This window comes from Spinacia oleracea, chromosome 5 (assembly GCF_020520425.1).
Source record: "Spinacia oleracea cultivar Varoflay chromosome 5, BTI_SOV_V1, whole genome shotgun sequence".
Classification (NCBI taxonomy): Eukaryota; Viridiplantae; Streptophyta; class Magnoliopsida; order Caryophyllales; family Amaranthaceae; genus Spinacia; species Spinacia oleracea.
The window spans coordinates 116,376,237-116,403,162 of record NC_079491.1 but is presented as its reverse complement, the minus strand read 5'-3'; the positions used below and the strand labels follow the sequence as shown (position 1 = coordinate 116,403,162).

Below are 26,926 nucleotides of genomic sequence, written 5' to 3'. Positions count from 1 at the left end.
TTGTATGTACTGGCTACAGAGTACTTTAGTGTGTACTGGTTTCATCCGAGAAATTATTGTAATTGATCATGTAATTTGAACTAATGTGTTCAAAAATCTAAACAGCTATTTTAACCAACGAAAAATTCATGTGTTCAGCATTCACACAATTATCATGAGCAAAGAGCAAAAGGCCAAAGAGAGCAGTTGATAAATTGCAAGAAGCCAAACCCAGCAACAGATAATTGAAAAGGATAGAAGATATTTAATTTACTCGAGCATTGGCACAGAAAAACAACTACTGTATTTAAGATTACCATTCAGCTAACCCAAAAGAGATCTTAATCATTTTTAACTAAAACAAAAGTAAAACACTACTTGCTCTACAGGGCAGAGAGGCCAAAGCTAATCAAGTCAAAGTTAAGACTTAAAGATACAGACTGATGATTTTTGTTTCCCCATTGTTTCCTTATATTGAACTACCAACAGTTTATACTTCCAATCGAGATGAGGTGATCCAAAACCACAAACCGCTTCATCTTTTGCAAACCCCTCCTAATCATCATCTTCATCCTCCTGTTTAATCACAAAGTACAGCACACAATTAGCAAAGTCCTTATGCTATACACAACTATTTCAAATTCAGATTATATCAACGATAAGACTAAAATAATATATACCTCGCCACTGCCATCTTCATCATCCTCATCGTTCACCTCAGACCTAGACTTGTCTGACTCTTCTTCCTCCTCTGCATCTTTACCTTCAGCCTACATTCCATTTGAATAACAGTTACTAACACTTCAAATTGTCCAACAAACAAACAGTACACATTACATTTGAAACAGAAAATTAAATAAAGAAAACTAAGGTTATACCAATTTGTTGTTGTAGGTGGTCATGTTCTTTTCATAATCAGCTTTCCTTTTCTCGGCTTTCTGGATGTAAGGAGCCTTCTCCTGAAATCAATTCAGAAACAACAATTAGTTTATACTCATTTCTAGTAACTACAATCAAGTTGACCAAAGATAATCAATATCAAACTTACAGCATCAGTCAAAGACTTCCACTTCTCACCACCAGCTTTCCCAACCTAATAATTAAAATCACAAAAGCAAAAAAGACCAACAATCAAAAAAATGACAAGAATCGACGAGTAAAGTAAAGGCAGATCGTAAAAGCAATACTCACAACAGCAACAGATTTGTTGTTAGGGTGCTTCTGCTTGTATGTCACTCTAAACTCCTCCCTATAATTCACAAACAGCGGATCAAATCAAGCAGACGCAAATCAATTGACCAATAAAACGAAAACGGATGAGAAATGGAGTTACATGAAGACGAAGAAGGCACTTGGGGGCCTCTTAGGCTTGTTAGGGTCCTTTGCTGGCTTCCCCTTCTTAGCAGGGGCTCCTTTCTTCACAGAAAGCCTAAATGAAATGGAAATGTTCAAGTTAATTGTTGTAATTGAGCAGACAAACAAAACAGAAGACAAAATAACACGAAGATCTCAGATCTAGAAAGCAAAAAATATTTAAAATTTCACAGAACTTCGAATCTCAAGTTCAATAACCACATACTTAAATTACAAAACTAAACCTAAATTTTTGAAAAATTAAAACAATTACGCCGCACATCTAATCTACAAAACTAACAAAATAAAAAATGAAAAGAAATTTTACAAAATCAACGCTACACTTCTCATATTCAATAATGAAGGATCATTTACTACGAATATGCGCAAATTCGGAATTAAAAAATCCAAAAAAAGCAACTCTTTCTCAAATTCAACAATTTACCCATATGATTCGGAAATATAAGATCAATGACAACAAATATGCTCCTAAATCTAAAAAAAACCTCAAAATATGCCTCGCATCTCAAATCAACAATTAAGAACGAATCATAAACAAAAACAATCAAACATAGCTTCAACCATCAAATTCAACAACAATGAAAAAACGCGAAAAACGAACTCAGAGGGAAAACGTACTTAGCATCGCCGCCTCTCCTGGTGGTGGTGGTTTCAGCCTTACCTTTTCCTCCCTTCATATCTACAACAACAACAACAAAAATCAGCAACATAACACAAAAATACAAAAGGATCAGCGAAAAATGAGCAGAAAATCAACGGAAACGAGCGAAAAAGCGAGGAAATCTGAAGAGAGAAAGGTACCTGGAGGTTAGGGTTAGGGTTTGAAGGAAGAGAGAGAAAGTAAGGGGAGAGAGAGATATGCGGTTTGAAGAGAAAATGCGATATTGAGAAAGAGAAGAGAGATAGGAAGGTAGAGAAAGGAGCGGGGGGGAAGGGGGGGATAAAAGGGGAGAAGAGGAGGGGTTTAGTGGGAATTTGAATTGAAATTCTAAGGCGAGTGAATTCCAAATATCTCTCTCTTTAGTGGGAGAGAGAAGAGAGGAGCTACATTAAAGAGGGGATTTTTAGGCGGGATTTTTATTTGTTCATTTGCCACGTCACTGATCCGTGCGCTCTCTTCTCGATTGGTTTCCGGGGAAGAAGATTTTTTTTGTCATTGTTTCTCATCTTCTTTATTTTTTTTTAATTTTCTTTTTATTTTTTTGTTGTGTTTTCTTTTGTGCTTCTGTCTAACGGAATTGATTCTGCGTTGAGTTTCTAAGTTCAATTTTTCGACCGTTAGACCTTTCCATTCACTCTTTCATGGTACTTGTCAACTTGTAATTACCTGTTTTTCTCATGATATGTAGTACCAAGTTACTAACTATCGATAATGATTTGGAGCAATTTAGGAAAATAATTTATGTCAAATAAAGTGTAGATGTTACTTAAAACAATCGGACATAGATCTTAAAAAAGTGGTTTATATGATCTTTTAAATATATTGGTGGTAGTAGTATTGGCAATTTGGAAGAAATAACATAATACGGGTCAAAGTTGTGAGTGGTGCTTGAGTATCATTTTTGTCGGAAAAGCATGGGGCATAACTAATAGGTCAGGCTTGACTTGGCCTATCCGGGGATAAAGAATACATATTCGGCACAAGGTGCGGTCCGACACCACTCACAACCATCTTTACTTGTACAACCAAAGATTTAAGACAAACACCATTCCATTAAGGTCTTGTTCTCTTCAACTTATAAGACCTTATTTCAAGTCCTATAAATTCAGATAAGTTGTAATAAGTCTTATAAGTTCCAACAAGGTCATATAAGTTTCAATAAGCTCTGATAAGGTCATGTAAGTTCCAATAAGGTCGTATAAGTTTCTATAAGTTCTTAAATAAAATATGTAATATTATAATTACGTGCGGTTTTATATTAAATACATCATATTTATGTTATTATATTAAAAGTATTTGTCATCACCAATTGAAGTTATTAATTATCAATTATTTGTAAGTTTTAATATGTTATTATTAATTTATTATCAATATAACTTTAAGGGACAATATTACTTTTAAACATTACGTGTGCATTACAAATCAATTGATGGTCTTTTTGGCGAGGCACACAACAAATAGCATGTACGTAGTAGTAATCACAAAATTTTGCAACACCGCCTGTAAATATTTAGAGGTAACATGTTTTGTTTCTTAATAATAATGATACTTGTATATCTTATCAATTGATTGCTTCAATCATCAGAGTATTCGTTTTGGATAATTATTTTCAATATTCTAATGGTTAAAAGTTTAGTAATAATCTAATAAACTTTAAGTAAAGTTTAATAAGGTTCAATAAGGTTTTATAAGGTCTTACAAGGTCTTATAAGTTCCTATAAGTTCCTATAAGGTCCAATAAGGTCGTATAAGTTTCAATAAGGCCATATAAGTTCCAATAAGGTTATGTAAGTTCCAATAAGGTCATATAAGTTAAATAAGGTCCTATAAGTTCAGATAAGTTCCTATAAGTTCAGGTAAGTTTAGATAAGATAAGTTCATGCATTATAAGTTGAAGAGAACACACCTTAAATTCAACGGAGTGTTGTCTTATGAAAATCGGTAAAGACGGCTAGTGTGTTTGGTAGTTGGGTTATTTCCTAGTTGTTAGAATCCAACCTTCCTTTACTTGTATTTCTCTTTTCTATTGCTTTCTAGGATCTTTATAATAGTTTTCTAGGCTTTAGAGAGAATTATTATGTTACTGTAACTCCAGTGTTCACTGGCAAGTTTTAGCTAATTCAAAATAAACCTCTATGAGGGGTATGAACCAATACCTCTCATCAGAGGTTGTATTTGCTTAATCACTTGCGTTGTTGCTAGCCTTTATAGATATTGTGTTGTCGCATATTTTTAAGCTTTCTAAGTCCCAACAAAGTCTACCTCAAAACATACACATTCTCGTCGTCGGTCCCGCTTGTGCCTGTTGTGCGCACACAAGCGCCCCGATCGACCCTCGACCCATTCTAAAGCAAACACCCGCTCGTGCCCCGTGCCTTGAGATTCACTTTCCGCACAAGGCTTGCGCCCTTGCTTCCCCATAGGCAAGAGCGCGCCGCACGATCCAGTGTCAAAACACTCGGGCCGTGATAGTTACACTACAAAAAAACGCGACACATTGTGACGCTTTTTGGGACAAATTGCGACGGTAAAGAGTGTCGCTATTTCACATAGCGACGCTTTGGGAGAGGGTCGCTATTTTCATTGCCGCTATTTACCGACGCTTTAAAGCGTCACAATTTGCAAAATATCGATGAATTTCGCCGCCGCTATTTGGGATATAGGGACTCTATAGAGAGTCGCAATATTTAGACTGCAAAAAGCGTCACTATTTGCACGCTTATAGACACATTTCTCCGCCACTATAAACCATATAGAGACACTTTAGACACCCGAAATATTTAGACTCTTATTAGAGTCCCTATATGTTTACTTTCGTGCGAGTTCTCCTCATTCCCTCCAAAATAATTTAGACCCTTTGGAGCGTCACAATTTGCATCACACACACACAGACATATATATATATATATATATATATATATATATATATATATATATATATATATATATATATATATATATATATATATATATATCAATTAATCTAAAATCACAAATTATTTATAAAATATATATTGACCATAGAGGATAGTAATCAAATACTCTACATACTACATTATCATAAAACACCGTAACGTCGTGCTTTGATTAATTTAGAAAAAGTGACATATAACCATATAAATCATCCATACATTAAATTAGTTTCCAGAGTCTAGTTAACTAAAATAAAAGGAATATGTTAAAAGAAAAACAACTTCCTATCATCATTTCTTCTACAAGATAGTCCAAAACTAAATAAAAACTACCTCCTGACTACGTACAAACTAATTACCAAGTAAACCTATTGCTATGCTAGCTTAGCTTCAAGATAACTTGTTGATCTTGATCTTGATCTACATATACCATGACCACTTGAATCATCAATAATCTGCAAAGAAAATTTAATATATATATATATATATATATATATATATATATATATATATATATATATATATATATATATATATATATATATATATATATACAAAGCATGATGAACACATTTTAAAATCAAAGGAAAATTAACAATATCATTTGAATCACTCAAATTATATTTTTCAAGGTAGATCAAGCAAACACTTATTCAATCTACGATCTTTGAATAATGAGATAAATTATAGTTCAGCGAATTCAATCATACATGAACATTATTAAAAAAAGGTCCAGGTATCTCCGCGGAAAATGAAACAAAGAAAAAAAAAAGTCTAGATATCGCAGCTAGAGATCTGTGATATTTACACTTAGTTCCCTATGATTCTTCCTATCCTGCTCTTTATGGTATCCTTTACAACTTTTACAAAAGAATCAGTATGTATAACTTTAAAATTCCAAATTGCATCACTTCTAACTCTCCATATTGGTATTACTAAGGCAGGATCAGCAGTTTACTGCACCCTTTTCTTGAATCTAGAGCCTTTGTAGTCCTTCTGTAGCCATTTCAGTAGGTATAACAGATCAATTTTTGAAGTTCTTATCCCCAGCCACTGCTTAATCTGGTCTAAAGCAGCCTTGCCGTAGACACAACCAAAAGACAGGTGCTCAAGAGTTTACCAGTGGCCTAGCTCTCTATTTTAAAATTCTACGCTAGAATTGGCTTACACATTATGATGGTAATTTGGTACTTTGTTGTCGTCTGAGCTCACGATCGAATTTGGAGCCTAATCCTTTTTAGGTGGAATTTTAATGACCATGGTTAAGCCATATTTAGTGTCATTTGAAAGCTCTATTAAGCCATATTTAGTGTCATTTAAAATTATTAATAGCTTCATTCAGCATTCCTCCCACTGTCATGGTCAAAGCCTAATTATTACCAAAACTGTTAAGCTTTGCAAAGATTGTCAGGTTGTATAGCGACTTAGTTGATGCTTTGAGGTATTTTATTGAGGTAAAAATAACCAAGAACAATAACTTAAGCTAATCTGATAACTGCCATGATTTCACTTGAAATAAATCTATAATTAATCTGGCAGTCGAAAGTTTAGCCTAAATATATCTATAATTAATCTGGCAGTCGAAAGTTTAGCCTAAATATGTTTGCAAACTTATTATACTTGTAGCTGTGCAAATATTTTCACTACCAGAAATTACTTTCAAGATGACAGAATTCTGATGCTATATAACTACTCGCAAGAAACAAGGATAATTACTTGAATATATACTCTATTAATCACTAACTTACAGGATCATGATGGAATGATGGATACTTACATCACATGAAGATCATTTCACAATTGTCTCCTGCATGACTTTCCTCCCAGTTACGTACTTGTGACACTCGAACATACACCTGCAGAAATGGTTGATCTGCATCGCAATAGAAAACACAAATTTCATAACTTATACCAAGAAGTATACTAAATTTATCAGTTAGACTAGTTTTTTTTATGGAGCATAGAATCACCTGTAGAAGAAATTACGGATGAAAGAATCACCCGTAGAAGCTATACAATCACACCTGCATCGATCTGTGCACAAGTTAACCATCAATATGTCAACACATAAACGTGAATGGAATGGTAGAACATAGATAAGATACATACTTCCCATCTCTAATGTGAACCGATTTACTGTCAAAGAATCACTTCTACAATAAAATCTTCCCTATATATTTGCACAAGTTAACCAACTATATGTTCAATTATTGTTACTTTGATTGGGAAATTTACCCCAGACCTTGGTAATTGGCACACAGGTCTGCAGTACCAGACAGCAGCTGGAAGATGAATCTTCAGGATGACTGAATGACTCAGACTGCTGTCACCAAATTAACTCAGACTCCAACCTGGGAGTTTTTTAAGTCCAAGAGCCTTAATTTGAGTCCATGCATCATTCACCCCCTCCCATCTATTCATAGCAGCAAAACTATGAGCTAGTTGTACATAATTTCCAGCACATGCAGGTTTCAGCATCATCATATCTCTTGCAACAATTTCTCCAAGTTTAGCATCACCCTTCATCCGACATGCATCGAGAAGTATGCCCAAAACATCAGTTGTAGGGTTAGAGAACATTTTCCAAATGAATTCATATGCCTCCCCAATCTTTCCAGCTCGACAGAGCAGATCAACGATGCAAGCTCGATGCTCAAGTTCTGGTTTAATTCCAAAATCCCGAGTCATAGAATTGAATAAGCTCAGACCTTCAGAAACCATCCCATTGTGGCTACAAGAGAAGAGAACAGAAAGGAAAATGACACGATTTGGTTGATTCCATGAAATTAGAAAATCCGAATACAGCTTTAAAGCCATCTATCTCCCCTTTTCCATGACTTCCATATCCTGTGATAATTGTGCTCCATGAAACAATATCATGTTTCGGATCCGTCAAAGTTGTTACATTGGATCACGCTTTCATAGGACTCATTCAAGAATTAATCAATCTATCAGTCAACACAAAGAGCTTTGCATCCAACCTGACAGGATAAAGAAATGAAAAATAGAGGTATCTGTCATTTGTGGATTCTTAGGTAAAAATCAAATAGTCCGCAAAAAAAAGGGAGTATTAGTATACTATAAATTATAGTAAATTTATACATAATATGTATAAGAGTCAAAAGAAATATAGCTATATTAAATAGAAAATGTTTTATATGATTTCCAGTGAGATCATACAAAACAAAGATCCGAAAGAATACGGAAATGATTAAATAAAGATCCTTGGAGGATAGTCTTCCAAGTGTTAAGTAAAAATCAGTCTGCTAATTATATTATGATATAGAATCATAAATAAGAACTGAAACTTCTTGACAGACTAGAAACTTTCTTAATACAAAAGAATCATAGATAAACACCAGATCTAAAAAAGAACAAGCCTATGACAGCAGCATAAAGCTTGTTTCATTTACCATATACTATTGTCAAAGAATGATGATGGTAAAGAGAGCACCCCTTATAGTCCTATCCAAGTTTATATAACATCAGCTTGGTGTCTAAATGAGGTATTCCACACAAACTTATAAAAGTACAATAACACTTATCCAGCAACTTACCATGTCAAAAATAAATGACATTCGCCCAGGAAGAAACATCTCATTAGTTTTGGCGACACTCTGAGGCTTGATTATCCATTGGTATACAGGCTGAAAGAAATTTAAGAAAATTAGTAATCATTTAAGAAAGTCACAAACTCGAAGCTATTTGACATACTACAATCAAATAGCACCAACATCTGGAAATTAAAAATATCTGAGCACCTTTGTTGTGGCTGTCCGGTATGATACAGGCTGGTCGTCCTTAACTACCCTGAAAATGACAAAGCTTTCTTTAGGGCATACATGGAAGCAATAAGATAAGACTAAAATGATTATTTTCATACAGGCATACAGCTTCCCTCCCCCTGGCCATAACTAATTCATGTCTTTCAGCTATTTCTAGCATCTCACTGTACCATAAAACAGAAGAAAAATAACAGTGGGGAAAAAGGAGGAAGAAATATATATTTATTGGCTACTGCATTTTGTAGATTTTGAGGTCATACTAGGTCAAAATTCGATCATATTATTGGGCACCTTGCAGTTGCCGGTAATCACGGAGAAGGAGCGTTATGCGATCCTGTTTGCATATCAAATTTATTGGACGGGAATGTGCAGAAGACATTGGATAGAATTTAGAGAGACAAAATTTTCAATAATTTGGTAATTTCAGCAGGGATCTTGGGAGGTCTACTGGGGGTTGACATGGGACTTGTCTTTGAAATTTCAGGAGATTTAATCCCAAGCCCTTCTTGGTTAGTACTTAAGTAGCTAGAACTCCCACCTCCCTTATTCATATCAGCTGCTACTCCAGCAACAACTATAGATAATACAGCATCATCAGTTAAATCTGCTCACCAAATTCTATGCTACCCTCCATTCTAATTCAATCACAACCCTTACTAACAAGCAGCAACAGCAACTCAGTGAAAAACCCAGAAAAAACAGAATCAAATATGCAGTTACCTAGAAAAATATCTCTTGTTTCTTTTCCCCTTAATGGTTTTACAGAGTGCAGTAATAGAAGAATCTAATGAACAGTCTTATAACTTAGATTGACTTTTTCTGAAGAAATGGGTATTTTGGATTGGCTTCACTTTTTCAAAATAAAAGTTCGGTGTTAAATTTTACGAAGTATAGTTTTTCTATCCATCTGTCTAATGAGGACCGTACTAAGAAGAGGATTATGCAGAAAAATACGTCAATTTAGTGATCCTCCTTCGCCAGTGGGTGGTGTGAAACATGATACATTGTGAAACTTAGGCAAGGATCTCTTTACCGGGGTTGGTATCTTGTATTAAAAGTATTTTAAATAGTCTAATAGAGAGGGGGAAAAGTACTGCTAAATCCTAACCGGTCCAACTACAAACAGTTTTCAAGGACACACAAATTCTACATTGAATATCTTGTAAAATTTTAGATTTTAGATGTATCCCTTAAATTGCTGAAAATTTGAACATATTTTCGTTGAACCTGGCGACAAATGTTCCATTAAGCTCTTGGAAAGAACATTTTGGCTCTACAGCCTTTTACGTGACTGTTCATAATTCACTGCCATTCAGTTGGAGCTAAAAAGCATGTATTCTCTATTGTCTAACTGACTTAGAGTCATTAATACAGGTTCAAATAGTTACTGAAAAAGGGCTAGCTAAAAGAACCATTTCTTGTAACCTTTTGAATAGCTGCACCAATGTTTCAATTGAAGCACACATTATCTCTTTAACACAGAATCACAGAAACCATTCTAACATTAAAATTTCAGTATAATTTAAGGTAAAACAAATAGATTGAAGGTTATAACTGAATAAAGGTTAGAGGTTATAAAACAGATAGATAAAAGGTTATAAAAGAGCCACTTTACTTGACTTGAAAGTTGTTACTTTCCCAGTTTGGAGGAAAATGGATTTTCTGGTATGAAATGCAAAGTTACATAACAATTGTAGTTGTTTAAAGGGATGTGAATAACTTAATATGGTGGTGGAAATGTTCAAAGTTCAATATTAGCATACAGTGGCATAAATACGCCAACTAAAATTACCAAATTACCCTCTCCTTCTGTTTTAACTTGTACTCCGTCCACTACGTAACGAAATAATGCAAAATTAGACAACATAATGTCACAATTAGATAGAGGTTAAGTAAGCCGGTACAACATAGTACAAACTATATTAATAACAGCATCCCCTAATAGTTCAAGAAATTAAGGAACATGCTTAAAGTTACAAGCTCAAAATTATTTGATTCCCCTTTCTCCCAATGATATTATTTAGCAAGTTTGAACCCGTTTACCAATACCCAAAAGTCGAGGAACTGAACAAATATTAACAAAAACCAGTATTTGAAAATCAACCATACACTCTAACAACAAAAATGGTCTGTCTAGCCAATGAAATTCACACCTAGGGCCTTTCTTGGCAGTATTTTCTGGTTGCATTCTACAGCAATCATATTTTTAAACAATAAAGTTGTTGAATATGAGGAGGGTTATGCTAAATCCCACTACATTGTGCCAAAAGAAACCAAAGCAAATGGTACTCTGTCGCTTACTCGTATCTAATTAATAGTAAAATACTTACAAGAACCTCAGTATACACAACAAATGAGAACTTATGAAGCAGAGAAAAGCACACCTGGTCAGCAGTGGAAAACCCCCTTATTGTATCACCTCATATAACTGCAATTCCCTTGTTACCCAGTGGCTGCAGGATGACGGCCTGTACAGCTGAAACAGTTAGAAGCAATTTGTTCGCAGAAGCTGATTTCTCGAATATATACCAGCAAATCAGGACCAGCACCCTTCTCAATCGATCTAACACGTACCCAAGCGAAGTTAAACAGCATGATACGGAAAAAAAGCCTATTGAATCACACAAAATTAAGCCTAGGTATTGAATAATATAAGCACTCAATGATTTAGACAAGTTGCTAATTTTCACATCAATTAATTACATAAATTAATAAAAAAAATGTAAAAAAACGTGCAAATTTAAGCTCAATTCTATGAATTACTCAGCAAACACAAATTACGACTATACATATTCTGGTGATGGGAAGTTCCTCAGCTTATAGCAACGAAGTCTCAGATCCTGCGTTTCTAGCAAGGATTTTCAGAACTATTGAAAAGTAACATGCATAAAAAGTGTAAACAGCATTTTGATGAGAAATTTAATGAAAACAATGGAGAAATCTATATTTCTTTGTTTTTCATCAGATTTTTATTTTGTTTTCTGCACAGCTAAACTGATCAGGACTGAGCAGAGCAGGACTGATCTGATCAGGACTGAGCAGAGCAGGACTGATCTGATCAGGACTGATCATATCAGGACTGAGCTGATCAGGACTGATTGTATCAGGACTGAGCTGATCAGGACTGATTGTATCAGGACTGAGCTGATCAGGACTGATCAGAGCAGGACTGATCTATTTTCTACGTCATAAATAGCCTAGGACTGATCTATTGTCATGTTATTAGCATTATCTACTTTCTAAAATCAACAGAGAGATAAAAAGTTCACGTGTGTTCAAAAATACTCTAAACAACTCCATAGAGAAGCACTAAAAAAAGCTAGGTAACGACTCTGTACCATAAACCCTTACTCGCAAGTTCAAAATAATTCAACAGAAGAATACAATGTCGTTCTTTCTAACAATAGAACCTAAAGTGTAGCTAAACATATTGATCTTGTTTGCCTTCTCTATAGGGAAAAAAAATATTATAAGCGATAATAAAATTAAATAAACTTTAAAATAGACATAAGTAAAATAAGCACCTCTATATAAAATAAATAAAACATAATAAATAGAGAAAATTTGTTTTTCCCAATCAAACGAGGCCTATGATTAAGAGGAAGAGGGAGTATTGTTTTGTAGATGAATAAATGTGAAGCACAACTGTGTCGAAACTGTCAATCCACATATTTTCAATCCATTATTGCAAAAACACAACACCGGCAAAAGCCTCAAGTTCAAATTTCACTATGTCTGCAATTGTCAATTCAAGGTAAAAAAGAAGGCACTCACGAGCAAGATTCTCAGTTTCATCATCCAGCTTCCGGGTGTTTAGAGATGTGCCACTGGATGCAGCTTTGTTCGACCCAGCAGCCGCTGCAACCATAAAAATTAGCAAAGTCATCTGAAATTAAGGTTAATTCACTGCCAAAGGATCTGTTTGCCTTCTGCAGCACTGGTGACACATACTATAAACAAGTCTAATATCAAATATAACACAAGCCAGCACTTCATTAACACCGATCATCTTAGCACAGATCAATCCTGATAAACTTCGCAAGGCAACATAACAGCTAGCTGAATCACAAAATCCTCTTTTAAGTTATCACAAACTTCAACAATCTCCAACCCAACATACCAATGAGTCAATGACCAACTAATACAAAGTAATTAAAATACCAGCACTACTTCTAGAACCCTAAGCCCTAGTCCCTCAATATGATGTTCTGCAATGAGATGTTGATAAAAATTAATCTCCAAAAGAGAACACTCAATTGTTTAGACAACTTGCTAATTTCAACTATAATTACTTGCATACATTAATAAAAATAAATAATATCCATCGTGGCATATTACCTTAAAATATTACTTCGGAATGCAAGTATAGCATAGTCCTTCAAGACCAACACTTTCAAGAATGTAAGCAACCTGAAACATAGAATAAAACATGTCAACACGAGAAAAGCTAATGCTAAGAAAGCCTGATAATCTATCAAAAACTTCTACATTATCTAAGGTAAGTACCTTGAGCTCCTTAATTGAAAAACAAGAGCCCACTGCAAGGCGATTTCAGGGATAGCAGTCAAATTGTTGTTACTGTGAATGCCATCAAGCAGTAGCATCTAAGTCTAATGAAATTACCTAATATCTAGGGTCTAATCTCTTGTTAACTGATTACTTTGGTTTTGTATTACTAGTTAAGGTAAATTTATTTTCCCAGTATTCACAAATATTGCAAAGTCTAGTTATATACAGCTTACCTATTGTGGGTAAGGATAACCTATCAAAACAACAATATGCATTTATATTCAGTCAGAAATCACTAAATACAAGAAAAATCTTGGGAAATTCAACCATATCAGATGTTATAAACAGGAGTAAAATATAAAAAATCTCATCCAATGAAACCACCAACAAACTAATCGGTTTGATTAATAAGAGGTCGGAGGGGGGAATACCCAAAACAAATTCACGGGCCATAGTATTGGCTTTAGTAGCTAGCAACGTTGAAATTGAGAAAGATAGTAAAGCCTAAACATCAGGTATGCAATTGGCAATAAGAACATAAATGTAGAGGCAACCCGGCCAACAACACAACATACCGCACAACAGTCTGTAGTTACTATCTGCTGAAAAATTATTTTCCATCCTTTGCCAAACCAAACAACGTAAAATGATAGAAATGGGGAAAATCGTTTTCCATGAAAACGTTTTATTCCTTACCAAACGGAGCCTAAGAGAAAAATAAATCTCACCATATGATTATAAGACCCCGTTTGGCCAAGCTCTTAGACCAGCTTGTATGAGCAAAAAACAGAAATTTGGCCAAACAGTCATATTTTGTGAAGTGTTTCTGACTTTACAGAGGCCCAAAGTGCTCCTTAAAAAAGAAGCTTGCATTTGGAGCTTCTTGAAATGACTTGTCGGGGACCCTGCACCCAGATTTGCTAATAAAAACGCAAAAATCCGAAGCCAAGACCAATACTCTAAAGCTACCAAGTATCAAAACTAATGAAAAGAAAACGTCCAACCCAACATAAAATTCAAGCTTTCAAATTTCAACAAACATTGGTTGAGTCATCTATCATAAATTCATAATAGGGACTAATAAAACAACAATCCAGGGTAACAAATAAAACAAACAGCAAAGGTATTATAAGTTTATTCATATAATGGTGTTTTTTTGTATTGTTTACGTTTTCCTATTTTAAGGGAAATGAATGGCACAAAGAAGCATACACGACCGAGGATGCTTCAAGGGCTTTTAAGCTAACTCTTCTGTCCCGAGCTCAGCAGATTCAAAACTGAAAAGTAGTATACAGCAAGAGTGTCAGTGTGTGTTATAAGAGCAAATTCATGGTAATTTTGCAAAGACATACAACACTACTGTTGAAAGTTAACAGCACATATTTCACGACGCTAGATAAGTTTTTGAACCTAAAGATTCAACTTACCAAACAAAAATAAAATTTAAAGAACCACTTGTTTGGATAAGTGGACTGTAAATCTATTCTCGGATGTATGATTTCATGAAACTTAGGTCTGGCTTTTGAAAAAATCCCTTTTGTGGTTACTAACTTCATTTTAGTTTAGAAATCATGCCTCTGAAGAAGTATGTGACAGAAGTGCCGATTTCGGCAGCTTGAAAAACACATTCTGTACCTGGTTTCAGTATGGCAAAGTTCTCAAGCTACCATTAAAAAAAGAAGTTCATGATGTTTAAGAAAACTAATGGAGATTCACCACCAATAGGGCAGGTAAAATGAAGAGCAAGACCGAGTCAATCCTAATACCTAACATTTGGTTGATACATCAGAAGGTTATGAGCATACACGCAATCGATACGGTGTGATAATTGACTATCAGAGGAAGCCACATGGTTCAGTTGGCTTGCGAAAGAGTAGTCGTGCAAAGCACCGGTAATCCCAGAAGCCCATCAACAAAAATCCCACCCAAAAAAGAGAATAAAAATTAAAGGGGTGGAAATTTAAGCTACGGTTCTATGAAAAACTCGGCCAACGCAAATCACAACTGTGCAAGTGAATTATTATTGATGATTTTGTAAAAGCATTGAAATTTAAACAACAATTAAACAACAACATCAGCATCTTTGTTGTAATAAGCAGAAACATAAAACAACTAGGATCTATATGCAATATAAATGACTAAGAAAACCAATAGAAATTAAAAAGTAATTAAAATACAGCCATGATCGAAACTAGCTACATATTAACCCTAAATTAAAACATAATAACAATATGGTGAATTCTTGCATAAATCTGTTAAATTGCAAGAAAATTATTATCAGTATGAATAAAAAAAATCAAACACACAAATTCCGGCTACAAAAGTAAAAAAATAAACAAACCTTCAAGAATTTCTTGAGTGAATTGGGCGAATCTATCTGACAAACCAAACAAGCTATAATTCTACAACACACAAACGAATTTCTCAGACGAATTTCGCCAGGAAAAAAACACTAATTTATAGATGCTTGAGATGGTTTTGTTTGGGCAATTATGAAGACGAATTAACCCGCTGGGATTTCAATCCTTAAATATTGAGAGGAATGAGATTATTGCTACAAACTGGGAAATAATTTGAGGATTTTCCGACGAAATTGAGGGGATTCCGAGAGCTTGAGTGATTCTCTAGGAATGTTTCAGAGAGCAGTTGATTGTTGAGAGTGAGGGTTGAGTCGGTTGTTTGAGGGAGTAATTCGTGGAGCAGGGTGTGGGAGCAGGGTAATTAGAGTTAGGCGGGATATCTTTTTGGGGGAAATATTTGGCGAAATATTAACACGTGGGTTTCACGTGTTTTTTTATGGTAAATAGCGACGCTTTAATGTGTCGTAATATATTGCGACGCTCTAAACCGTCGCAATTTGCAAAGTAGTTTCCGCGCCCCAAAACCCTTGCGACCCTTTGTTACACCGTCACAATTATTCCGCCTACATATGTATCATTTTCCTGTAGTGTTAGTATCAGAGCCAAGGTTCAAACCTAGGCTTCGAGAGACCCAAGCAAGCAATCTAAGATGGAATCAATCGAAGAAAGACTAGCCTGGCTAGAGGGCAAGTCAGAGAACTGGACCCGACTAAAGGAACTTGTGATTGGCCAAGCCAAAGAAATATAGAGACTCGAGAATGCGGTCGACCAGCTCATGCAAGAAAGAGAAGGACTGCATGAGCAACTTAGTTTTGTCAAAGGGAAGGCTGAAGATGCCCAAGATAAGTGCGCGACCCTGATGCACGCTGCAAGGATTGGATATAGTTTTTTCTTTATTATTATTTAAACATTGAAAATTACGTTTATTGATAATGTTTTCACTTTTATAAATAGTCTAATTTGGCCCTAATTAATCCATATTTAAATGGTTTAAACTGTAAAAATAAAATAAAATTTGCTCTTGATAATTAAGAATGTGATTATATTAAGATTAAAGGTGTTCATATGAAATCTTAAGTAAGCTTATCGTGCATAAACACTATGAATAAAATATTATAATAATTTTATTTTTGTAAGATCGCGTTACTCTATTAGGATTATAAGTGTTCACGTAAAATCTCAACTAAGCATGCATCGCGTGCATAAACACTATTGTAAATAAAGAATATCACAAAAATTATTAAGTTTACTATCAAGAGTGGCTAACACAGTAATAATAAATTAATATCCCGTGCTAATGCACGGGTACATACTAGTTTGATTTAGTAATATAATCATTGGCACGATTTTCAAACATAAAGATTAATATGAGACACTGAAACATAATACGTAAAGAATAAAAAGGGACAGGGGTGTGTATTTTTAAGTCTCGGATTAGTCGCACCCCTTTAAACATCACAAGATTTTATGCAAAAGTTTTAATTGGTATTCCAACACTTTTTAAATAATACTTATGGCGTGTGTATTCACACGTTTAAACTTATTTTTCATAATGTATCCTATCTGAACTTGCCATAACTTACTTTGTATCATAACTATTTTAACTATAAATTGTAGCTACTGTTCGATTCACCCGAATTTCACTTATATTATTTTTTATTATTTTATCATATATTCTTATTGGCCCCGAAATTACCTTCTCTTATTAATTACCCCCTCCGTTCCTTTAAATTCTTCCTATTTGAGGTTTGGGGTGAAAATTAAGAAAATTGAATCTTGTAAAGATTGGATGTAAGAGTAATGATTGAGTGTAAGAGGTTCTATTTTAGGAATAAATGAAAGAGAGAGAAAATAATAAAGAAATAAGAAAAAATAAGATATTTTATTAAAGTAAAGGGGGAAATAAGAAAATCTGTTACATTTGGGACCACAACCGCTGAGGTGAGGATCCTCAACACAATAAATGGACCAATGAACATTCAAAGCTCAATTACACACGGATCAGACAACCAAAAGTTCTCTCCAAACTTTTCATCATTTTTTCCCTCCAAAATTTTTTAGGAGACTCCCCTCCAAAAACAAAAAGGGGACATGGATTCATATCAAGACGAGGATGAATTTCTCGGATTTTCAGACGACGAAGGTGATGACACCGACACTGATTCTGACTATGAGAATGAAAGTGATACTGAATGTGATGTTGAAGATGTTTATGTGGAATTAAATGCTCATCAATATGGGGACATAGAGCATTTTGGACAAGTACCATACTTAAATGAACTTCACTAATGATTGGGTGTAAGAGAAATGATTGTGTGTAAGAGTGTGTAAGATATTCTTTTGTAAAGAATAAAATAAAGAGAGAGAAAATAATAAAGAAATAGGGAAAGGGGAGATATTTGATTAAATTATTCAAAAATCAGAAAAAAAAAATCTGATTCATGTGGGGACATTAACCCATGAGGTGGATTTTATCAACCAATGAACTTACATCAACAATAAAAAACGGAGGAAGGACTTTCCTTTTTGGAAAAGTCCATTTCCCTCCTTACACTTCCCTTCAAAACTCTTCCTTCCAAAACTTTTCCCTCCAAACTTTTTTCTAAAACTTTTTCCTCCAACTTTTTCCTTAAAAAAGCACACACCCTTTATAAATAGAGCTGACTTTCTAACAAAAAACCATCATAAATACAAAATCCTCTTAGAGAAGTAACAACAAAAAGAATCCAAAAGCAATAAATTCACTAAAATTCATCAGCAAGGGGACATAAATGGCTTCAGATCAAGAGGAGGACGACTTCCTCGGTTATTCCGACGATGATGGTGATGGCACGAACTCTGATTCAGAATCTGATGATGATGAGGCAACTGGTGGTGTGGCACAAAATGATGAAAGTGAAGTAAATGCTCATCAATATGGGGACTTTGAGCAGAACCAACAAGTGTCAGACCTTAATAAAGTGCCACAAGAAGTTCCACATGAATGTGAAGTGGGACCACAACAAACATCAGGTATATCAAATAACCATTTGGTTCCATTTTTGTTTGATTTGAACATGCCAGCACAACAAGAGTCCCCACCATCTCCATTGCATCATACAGAAACACAACAACATCATCATAAGCCTCAAACCCCAAGGATTAACAATGAATTAAGGGTGGAAATCTTGTTGTTCCTTCTCTTAAGAAAACTCAGGCACTCAGATGACCTCATTCATGGGACAATTGAGGTGGTTGTTAGAAAGTTTGATTACACAAAGAAGACTATCAGGCCCGGCCCTAGGGGTAGGCGGGGAGTGCCACCGCCTAGGGCCCAAGGAAAAAAGGGGCCCAAATTTTTTTTAAGTTACTATGTTCCTGTAAATCAGCAATACAGATAATGGGAAAGGAAAAAGAAACGGAAAGATCAACAGTCAAAGACCACGCCACCATCAATTATCATTTTTGATTTCCCATTGCTAAAATCACGTAAGACAATTAATCTAGGCAACAATTTACATTCCTCTTCTCAATGTTCTTCCTTTTCTAAATTTGGAAAGTAAAATATTTTCAACAGCTAAAATAATAAATGAAATCAATTAATTGATTTACCTTCTTCTCCAATCCTCTAGTTTCAAGCTCTAATTAAAACAATGGCAACGAATCATCAATCATCAGTCCTTCTCCACTATTTTTTTTAATATTGTTTCTATATCAATTACTATTTGTCTACTCCACTCTCGCGGTGGCGTGACACGGAGGCTGAAGGCGGCGGCTCAACTCTGAGACTGATGGCGACAGCTTGACTCTGAGGCCGAAGGCGGTGGCGCAATGCTGAACTGAAGGCGGCGGCGGGACGCAGAGGCAGAAGTAATCAATAATCAGGCATTTTAATCTGAATTCCGGGCTTCCCGATTCTTTTCGTTATTTTTTCTTTTAATTTCAAATTTTCAAATGTGTTTCTTTTAATTTCCAATTAAATAATTAATCAATTACAATTCTTTTAATTTAAATTCTAATCTAGAAGTTGAAGCACCGATTATTTGTGAATTTTGATGTTGTATTGTCAGATAGCTGCATTTAGATATTACAGAGTATTATTCTAACTTTTTAGTTATTCTATTCATATATTTTGTAACAGATTTATAATCATTTGCCCGATTTTATTTGGAAGATTTTATGTTTGGGATGATCGAAATTTTCAATTTACCGTGTTATTGTTCTTTGAAGGTTTGATTATCTGATTTATTACTTGGTATTGTTATATAGTACTATGTTATTAATAGATTAATTGATTAATTACTCTAAATTTATTTACTATGTAGTATTAGTTGATCAGAAAAAATTCAGGTCTTTTTATTTTATTTTATTAGGGGCCCTTTTTTTTCACTTTTGCCTAGGGCCCTTAAATTTTCAGGACCGGGGCTGAAGACTATTAGAGGGATATGGCAGAAAGCTAAGGCACAAAAGGCATCCATGAATTCATATCTTCGTGATAGAAAATATCACAAATGTGGTAGGAAGAGAATTCAAGTAACATATGAATCTATAGCATCAATAGGCATGGGGGACAGAACAAGCATTAGGGATCTTGCAAATATGCTGAATTTGGGACCAACAACAGTTTGGAGAATGGTGAAAAGAAAACAGATCAAACCACATTCAAGTCCCTTGCATCCAGGCATTTCAGAAGAATGCAAGATGGCAAGGATGAGGTGGGTACTTGGTCTCATAATGGACTACTAAATACCAAATGATCCCACATATTACACCATGTGTTGTGGGATCTTTTGTGGTGATGACGTGTCACGCGTTCCTCGGAGGTATCAAGTATGCGCTGACACGATCTTCATGCAACCTGCAAAACAAGAATATTCCCGTAGGAATATTCCCTCCGATGCCTAAGTAAGTATTGGCCAGAGAGAGAAGTAATTTGTAGAGAGAAGGCAGAGATAATATAGTTTTAGGTTGGTGGGAATGAATTGAATGCCCCTTTTACCTTGGGAATCGGACTATATATAGGGCTAGGGTTTTTGGGAAGTGTCCAAAAACCCTAGATATATGACTGGCTGACCTTTAAAGATGAAGACATGTGTCCTTAGCTGGTGCGTTTTGAAATAAAGGGCTTTAAGGTGCCTTTTTAGGACTGGGCCTGTCAAACAAGTTGGGCCTTTGTCTCTAAACAACAAGTAGAGATACATTCGAGCATCTTGCATATTTGTTTGGGGCAAGTTTGGAGATGCCACGTGTCATTATGTGAGAGGTCCACGGTGGATTCCAACGAAGTCACGCTGTTTTGGCATTTATGGAGGACATGTGTCAAGCTATCATTGGGGTACGATGTCCAGTTATTTTTTGCCACATCATTTGCCCCTCAAAGGGGTCTTATCTTTTTACAAGGTAAATCTCCTTGAAAATGTAATGAGCGACTCAATTAGTACCTTATGGCGGGAGGCAACATGTTGTCAGTAGACCTGGTTATCGGGCGGGGCGGGTCAGGATCGGTGCGGGTCAAAAGAGGATCGGGTATTGAAAGGGTCATTTTTAGCGGGTCGATAATGGGCGGGTCAAAAGCGGGTCGCGGGTCAATAGCGGGTCATTAGTGGGCGGGTCAATAAACGAGCAATGAAAAATGAAAAACAAAAGAGCCATGTGCAAGTACAAGTAAATACGAAGCTATACACGTAATTTTTGTATCATTACTATTTTAATTTTCAAAATAATTGTAGTATAAGTTTGACCCTATAATGACCCTGTCCAATAAAGGCCCTGTCCAATAAGAGCCCTGCCCAATAAAAGCCCTATTAACTTGACCCTAACCCAATATCCATTGGATTACCCTGTCCAATAACCAGGTCTAGTTGTCAGTTACGACTCAACTTGGGGCACGTTTAGAGAGGAACTTGGGCTCTAACATGTGGCTAGAAATGAGTCATGATGGGAGTTTGCAAGTCATGATAGGAGCTTGCAAGTTCTGATGGGGCAGGGGAAGACGTGGAGGAAGAAGAAGTGAATTCCTCCGCCGGGCTGGACGTCCAGGATGGTAGTTCGACCGCTCCTTGTCCTTAACATTTTCTTTGACTGTTAGTTTTCGCGGCGCCGACGCTTTGTATTAACATTAGTGCTTTTTGGCACTCTTTAATTTGGTTTTCGCGCTGTGTGCGCATGTAGGAATTTTTGTGCCTTCTGTGCACTTTTTATGTATTCATCCCTTTTCAGCTGTATGCTGGTTTTTTTGAAATGAATTTTGTTGCCCATATGTGGACGGTAACCCCAGTGTTTTAGGTGATCAGTCTAATTTGGGGCGCTAATCTAGGCCACTCCTCAGGCCGTCAACCGATTAGTCTTTTCTGACGCCATCAATGAGAAGGCGTCGATATTGATTGACTATCTTTATTGAGTCAATTATTTGCATTTTTACGTCTTTTTATAGATAATTAATCTAGGCCACTCCTCGGGCCGTCAACCGATTAGTCTTTTCTGACGCCATCAATGAGAAGGCGTCGATATTGATTGACTATCTTTATTGAGTCATGATGGGAGCTTGCAAGTCCTGACGAGGAGTCTTGACGAGGAGTCTTGACGAGGAGTCTTGACGAGGAGTCTGTTAGGTTATGACAAATATAAATAATATATTTCATGCCGAAAAATCATAAAGCCAGGAATCCAAATTAATTGCCACATAGTCAATTATCATAATTTAGGATACATACATGTGATGCATGCCTTCCCTAGCTGCTCCCGAACCAAACAAGAACAAGTTTAGGACTCCAAATGTTTCCCCTCTGTAGATAGTCCACAACACGTTCGAATCCGCCTTAGATTCAACCAACTAGGATATTCTCTAAGGTATTATGTTTATTCGGAAAGCTTAATTATTAATTTAGGAAAATTATTAAATTCTTACTTGAACTTAATCTATGTGAATACTTATTGAATTGTTGTATAAATTGTGATTATGAACCACATATTTATAGGGTGGAAATAACGGAATTAGAATTCTACTAAGATTCCAATAACTAAATCCATTAGGATTCTAGTTAAATTAAATCATTAGAATTTAATGTTTAATCAAACACCTAAGTGTTTCAGATTTAACAAAAACATTATATTCGAGTAGAATTAGGAAAACGAGATTTAAGCAAGCAATCCTAAACGACCAAGGATTTGGTCGTACGAAGCCTTGCAACCATGCAGCCAACAAGGGGCGCTGGTGCTCGGCCCGACCCAAGGCTGGGCGCTGGCAGCACGCGGCCCATTGATGGGCGCTGCTGCTGGGCCTGCCTTTGCTCGCTGCGCTGGGCCTGCCTTGCTGCTCGCTTGCGTGCGCGGGCTTTGCTAGGCGCTGGGCCTGGCTTCGTGTTGGGCCTTGCGTCTGGCAAGCTCGTCCGTCGATCGATTCGTACATCGCGCTTCCGATTCAATTTCCGATTCCGGAATTCATTTCCGATTCGAACAATATTTAATATTTCCGATTCCAGAAATTATTTCCGATTCCAGAAATAATTTCCGATTCGAACAAATATTTAATATTTCTGATTCCGGATTTTATTTCCGATTCTGACAATATTTACGATTCCGGTAATATTTCCGTTTTCGGAAATATTTCCGATTCTGACAATATTTCTATTTCCGATAATATTTTCCGATACGTACCATGTTTCCGTTTCCGGCAACATCTATGACTTGGATAATATTTATATTTCCGTTATGATCCATATTTCCGTTTCCGACAATATCATCATTTCCGGAGTATTCATATTTTGCCTTTTGACGATTTCAGCTCCCATTGGAACGGAGATCCGCCGTTTCCGAATGTTCATAAATAGAGTATTTAATTCACTTAAATACTTGATCCGTTCACGTACTATTTGTGTGACCCTACGGGTTCAATCAAGAGTAAGCTGTGGATTAATATTATTAATTCCACTTGAATTGAAGCGACCTCTAGCTAGGCATTCAGCTCACTTGATCTCACTGAATTATTAACTTTTTTAATTAATTAATACTGAACCGCATTTATTAGACTTAGCATTGAATGCATACTTGAACCAAGGGAATTATTTCCTTCAGTCTCCCACTTGTCCTTAGGAACAAGTGTGCATTGCCTAATTTCTTTGTCGCTTTATGCTTGCTCATGAACATTGTTAGGTTATGATACATATGACAATTCATAAATCATGCGGAAACAACCATTTAGCCAGGAATACATATTATTTACACATAATCATATAGCATAATTTAGATGCATACTCTTTGTTGCGTGCCTTCCCTAGCTGGGCCCGAACCGAACAAGAACAAGTCTTTAGGACTCCAAGTGTCTTCCCTCCGTAGATAGTCCACAGCACGTCCGAATCCGCCTTAAGATTGACCAACTAGAATCGCCCTTAAGGTACTAGAATTTTCGGCACTCTTAGGTAAGAAATATGACTGAATTTTTCTCTCAAAACTCACTTTGAATACTTGAATTAATCTCTCAAAATATGTGACCCTAGGCACGTATTTATAGAGTTATGGAAAGGGAATTGGAATCCTAGTAGGATACGAATTAATTAAACTTAGAATCCTACAAGAACTCTAATTAATTAATTTATCCTTTTTGGAATAGAAATTTAATCATGTACTAATTCTAATAGTTTTAGGAATCGTGCATGAACACAAACTTACACACACACGGCAGCCACAAGGGCCTCCCATGCGCGTGCGTGCGAGCAGCAGCCCACGCAGCGAGGCCCACGCAGCCGTGGCCTTGGCGCGCGCTGGGCCTGCCTTGCGGTAGGCCTGGGCGCTGCCTTGGCTGGGCTTGTGGTGCGCGTTTGGCTTGCTGGGCGATGGCCCGACTTCGTGCTGGGCCTTCGTCCGGCAGGCCTCGTCCGATGCTAATTCGTACGATACGCTTCCGATTAAATTCCCGGTTCCGGAATTCATTTCCGATACGAACAATATTTAATATTTCCGATTCCGGAATCAATTTCCGTTTCGAACAAATATTTAATATTTCCGTTTCCGGAATTATTTTCCGATTCCGATAATATTTCCGATTCTGACAATATTTCCGTTTCCGGCAATATTTCCGATTCTGGTAATATTTCTATTTCCGATAATATTTTCCGATACGTACCATGTTTCCGTTTCCGGCAACATCTACGACTTGGATAATATTTATATTTCCGATACGATCCATATTTCCGTTTCCGGCAATATCATCGTTTCCGGAGTATTCATTTCTTGCATGTGACGATCTCAGCTCCCACTGAAACCAAGATCCGTCGATTCCGAATATCCATAGATGGAGTATCTAATGCCATTAAATACTTGATCCGTTTACGTACTATTTGTGTGACCCTACGGGTTCAGTCAAGAGTAAGCTGTGGATTAATATCATTAATTCCACTTGAACTGAAGCGGCCTCTAGCTAGGCATTCAGCTCACTTGATCTCACTGAATTATTAACTTGTTAATTAATACTGAACCGCATTTATTAGACTTAACATAGAATGCATACTTGGACCAAGGGCATTATTTCCTTCAGTCTCCCACTTGTCCTTAGGGACAAGTGTGCATTTCCTAATTCCTTTGTCGCTCGATGCTTGCTCTTGAACATAAGGTAAGAGTTGTCATCCTTATTATGTCCAGAGGTGTTCCCCGGTTTCAGAGTTCAACTGATCAAATAAACAGATAATCATAGCCTATGATTCATCCGAGCACGGCCATGCATTTCACAGTTTCTAGCTCTCCGAGTGGGCTTGTACAACTTTTAAGCATCTCATCCCGATTTATGGGAGGACAATCCCAATCTTGCGATATTGAGATTAGACTTCGTTTGATAGGTGATTACCTGAGCGTTGCCTTTATAGCCTCCTTTTACGGTGCGACGGTTGGTCAACGTCAAAGCAACCAGTTCTCAAACAAGTAATCTCAAATCACTCAGGTATTGAGGATTTAGTGTCTAATAATTTTAATGAAATTTACTTATGACAGATTTTCATCTCTTACAGTAAAGTTTCATAGGTCTTGTCCGATACTAGTCTTCCCAAAGTAAGTATCTATGCAAATGATTATGACATTGCCATGTCCACATAGTTCAAGAAACAGAACTACTAGTCATCTTGCATTCTAATCGTCTAACGTTTTCTATGCGTCCAATTTTATAGAAAACTCCGACTAGGGACCATTTTCAACCTTTGACATTCAAGTTCACTTGATAGACATTTCTTAGTCACAGGACTGGTCCTGACAGTCTATCTTGAATATATCGTCAAATTTGAAGGAACTCATCATTTAATACTAAACCAAGATTAAATGGAATATGAAAATACATTTCATATATGATAAATGTTCAACCCCAATGTTTTATAACCATGGGCCTCAAACCCATCTTCTAAAACAATTTATGGAATTCAAAGCTATGCTTGATTTCCAGTGCTACAACGTGAGTGTTGCTTCTCACTTGTTGCATAGGTTTAGTTATCATGCTTTGCCAATCTTGATATCCTTTTCATCGAATGTTCTTCGAGATATGATGATAAGATCTTTTCGAGTTTGTTTATTATGTGATCTAGTCTTTCTTACTTCGATGGTGGTTTTACTCATTTTGCAATGAAGAACCATCAAGTTAGCAGACGTTTTTCTTGCTTCAAGAGTGGTTCTACGCATTTTCAATGAAAAACCATCAAGCCAGCAGATAGGTGATCTACCCAAGTTCAATGAAGAACTCATTAATATAAACGACTCTGTTTTATTGCTTCTTAGGCAATAATTACTTTTACTTCAACTGTTTAGGTTGCTAGTGATGCTTTGTTTGGATTTACCTATCCAGGCAGTTCATAGATATGTGGAAGATTCTCCAACTATATCTTAGAACATAGAAATTATTATTTTAATTTCCCACGCAACAACTCATGGTCTCCAACCCATGTTGCCATTTTCAAAACACGATGCTCTATAGCTCGTCCTTATCAATGGTTAACTCCAAAGGGTCTTGCTTGATCCTTTGCCAGTGTTTATGCGTGTAGCATCAATATTTAGCATATCTTTATTTCCTTGAATCAAGAACTATTCCTATGTACCTTTTCAAGTACCATAAGTATTCTTGATCTCAATCTAGTTGATCTTTACCTAGATCAATAGAGATTGGTATATGTTCGTCATGGCTAAAGTCATACGATACGTTTTTGGCGATCCTCATATTATATCATACATGATAAATTCTTTTGCAGAATAATTCCCAATTGAATTCTATTCATGTAACTTTAGCTTATCTAGTTTCAGTAGATACTAAATTCAGCTAAATTCTTTCACATATAATATAGGTTAAGAATCTTATTTAGATCCTTTGATGTTTAACTTAGTAAATGCTTATACATA

The 26,926-nt window shown here is 36.0% G+C and overlaps 1 protein-coding gene and 2 long non-coding RNA genes across 4 annotated transcripts; all 3 read right to left on the bottom strand.

Annotated features, from left to right (window-relative positions):
* Window positions 1–260: 260 nt before the first annotated feature.
* LOC110805524 (high mobility group B protein 3) lies at window positions 261–2,449 on the bottom strand. Its single transcript, XM_022011142.2, has 8 exons — window positions 2,155–2,449; window positions 1,972–2,032; window positions 1,313–1,408; window positions 1,171–1,228; window positions 1,028–1,072; window positions 858–938; window positions 660–749; window positions 261–555 (listed from the first exon to the last, which is right to left on the bottom strand). Exons 2-8 carry the CDS (start codon window positions 2,028–2,030, stop codon window positions 535–537), a joined length of 450 nt encoding a protein of 149 aa, XP_021866834.1. The 5' UTR covers window positions 2,031–2,032; window positions 2,155–2,449; the 3' UTR covers window positions 261–534.
* Window positions 2,450–5,309: 2,860 nt separating this feature from the next.
* On the bottom strand, window positions 5,310–7,845 carry LOC130460840 (uncharacterized). 2 transcript variants are annotated; one of them, XR_008920989.1, is made up of 3 exons: window positions 6,897–7,845; window positions 6,704–6,799; window positions 5,310–5,381 (listed from the first exon to the last, which is right to left on the bottom strand). It is a non-coding gene; the product is annotated as an uncharacterized lncRNA (long non-coding RNA). The 2 variants fall into 2 exon arrangements; XR_008920990.1 differs by lacking the exon at window positions 5,310–5,381 and adding an exon at window positions 5,903–5,922.
* Window positions 7,846–8,693: 848 nt separating this feature from the next.
* On the bottom strand, window positions 8,694–11,658 carry LOC130461052 (uncharacterized). Its single transcript, XR_008921357.1, has 3 exons — window positions 11,501–11,658; window positions 11,096–11,179; window positions 8,694–8,736 (listed from the first exon to the last, which is right to left on the bottom strand). It is a non-coding gene; the product is annotated as an uncharacterized lncRNA (long non-coding RNA).
* Between the last annotated feature and the right edge of the window lie 15,268 nt (window positions 11,659–26,926).

Bases quoted from the DNA above. Each gene is read 5' to 3' on its own strand.
- LOC110805524 (XM_022011142.2), bottom strand. From the start codon at position 2,030: ATGAAGGGAGGAAAAGGTAAGGCTGAAACCACCACCACCAGGAGAGGC. The intron at 1,229-1,312 runs GTAACTCCATTT...TGTGAATTATAG, and splicing joins AGTGCCTTCTTCGTCTTCAT to GGAGGAGTTTAGAGTGACAT. The intron at 939-1,027 runs GTAAGTTTGATA...AATTGATTTCAG, and splicing joins GGAAGTCTTTGACTGATGCT to GAGAAGGCTCCTTACATCCA.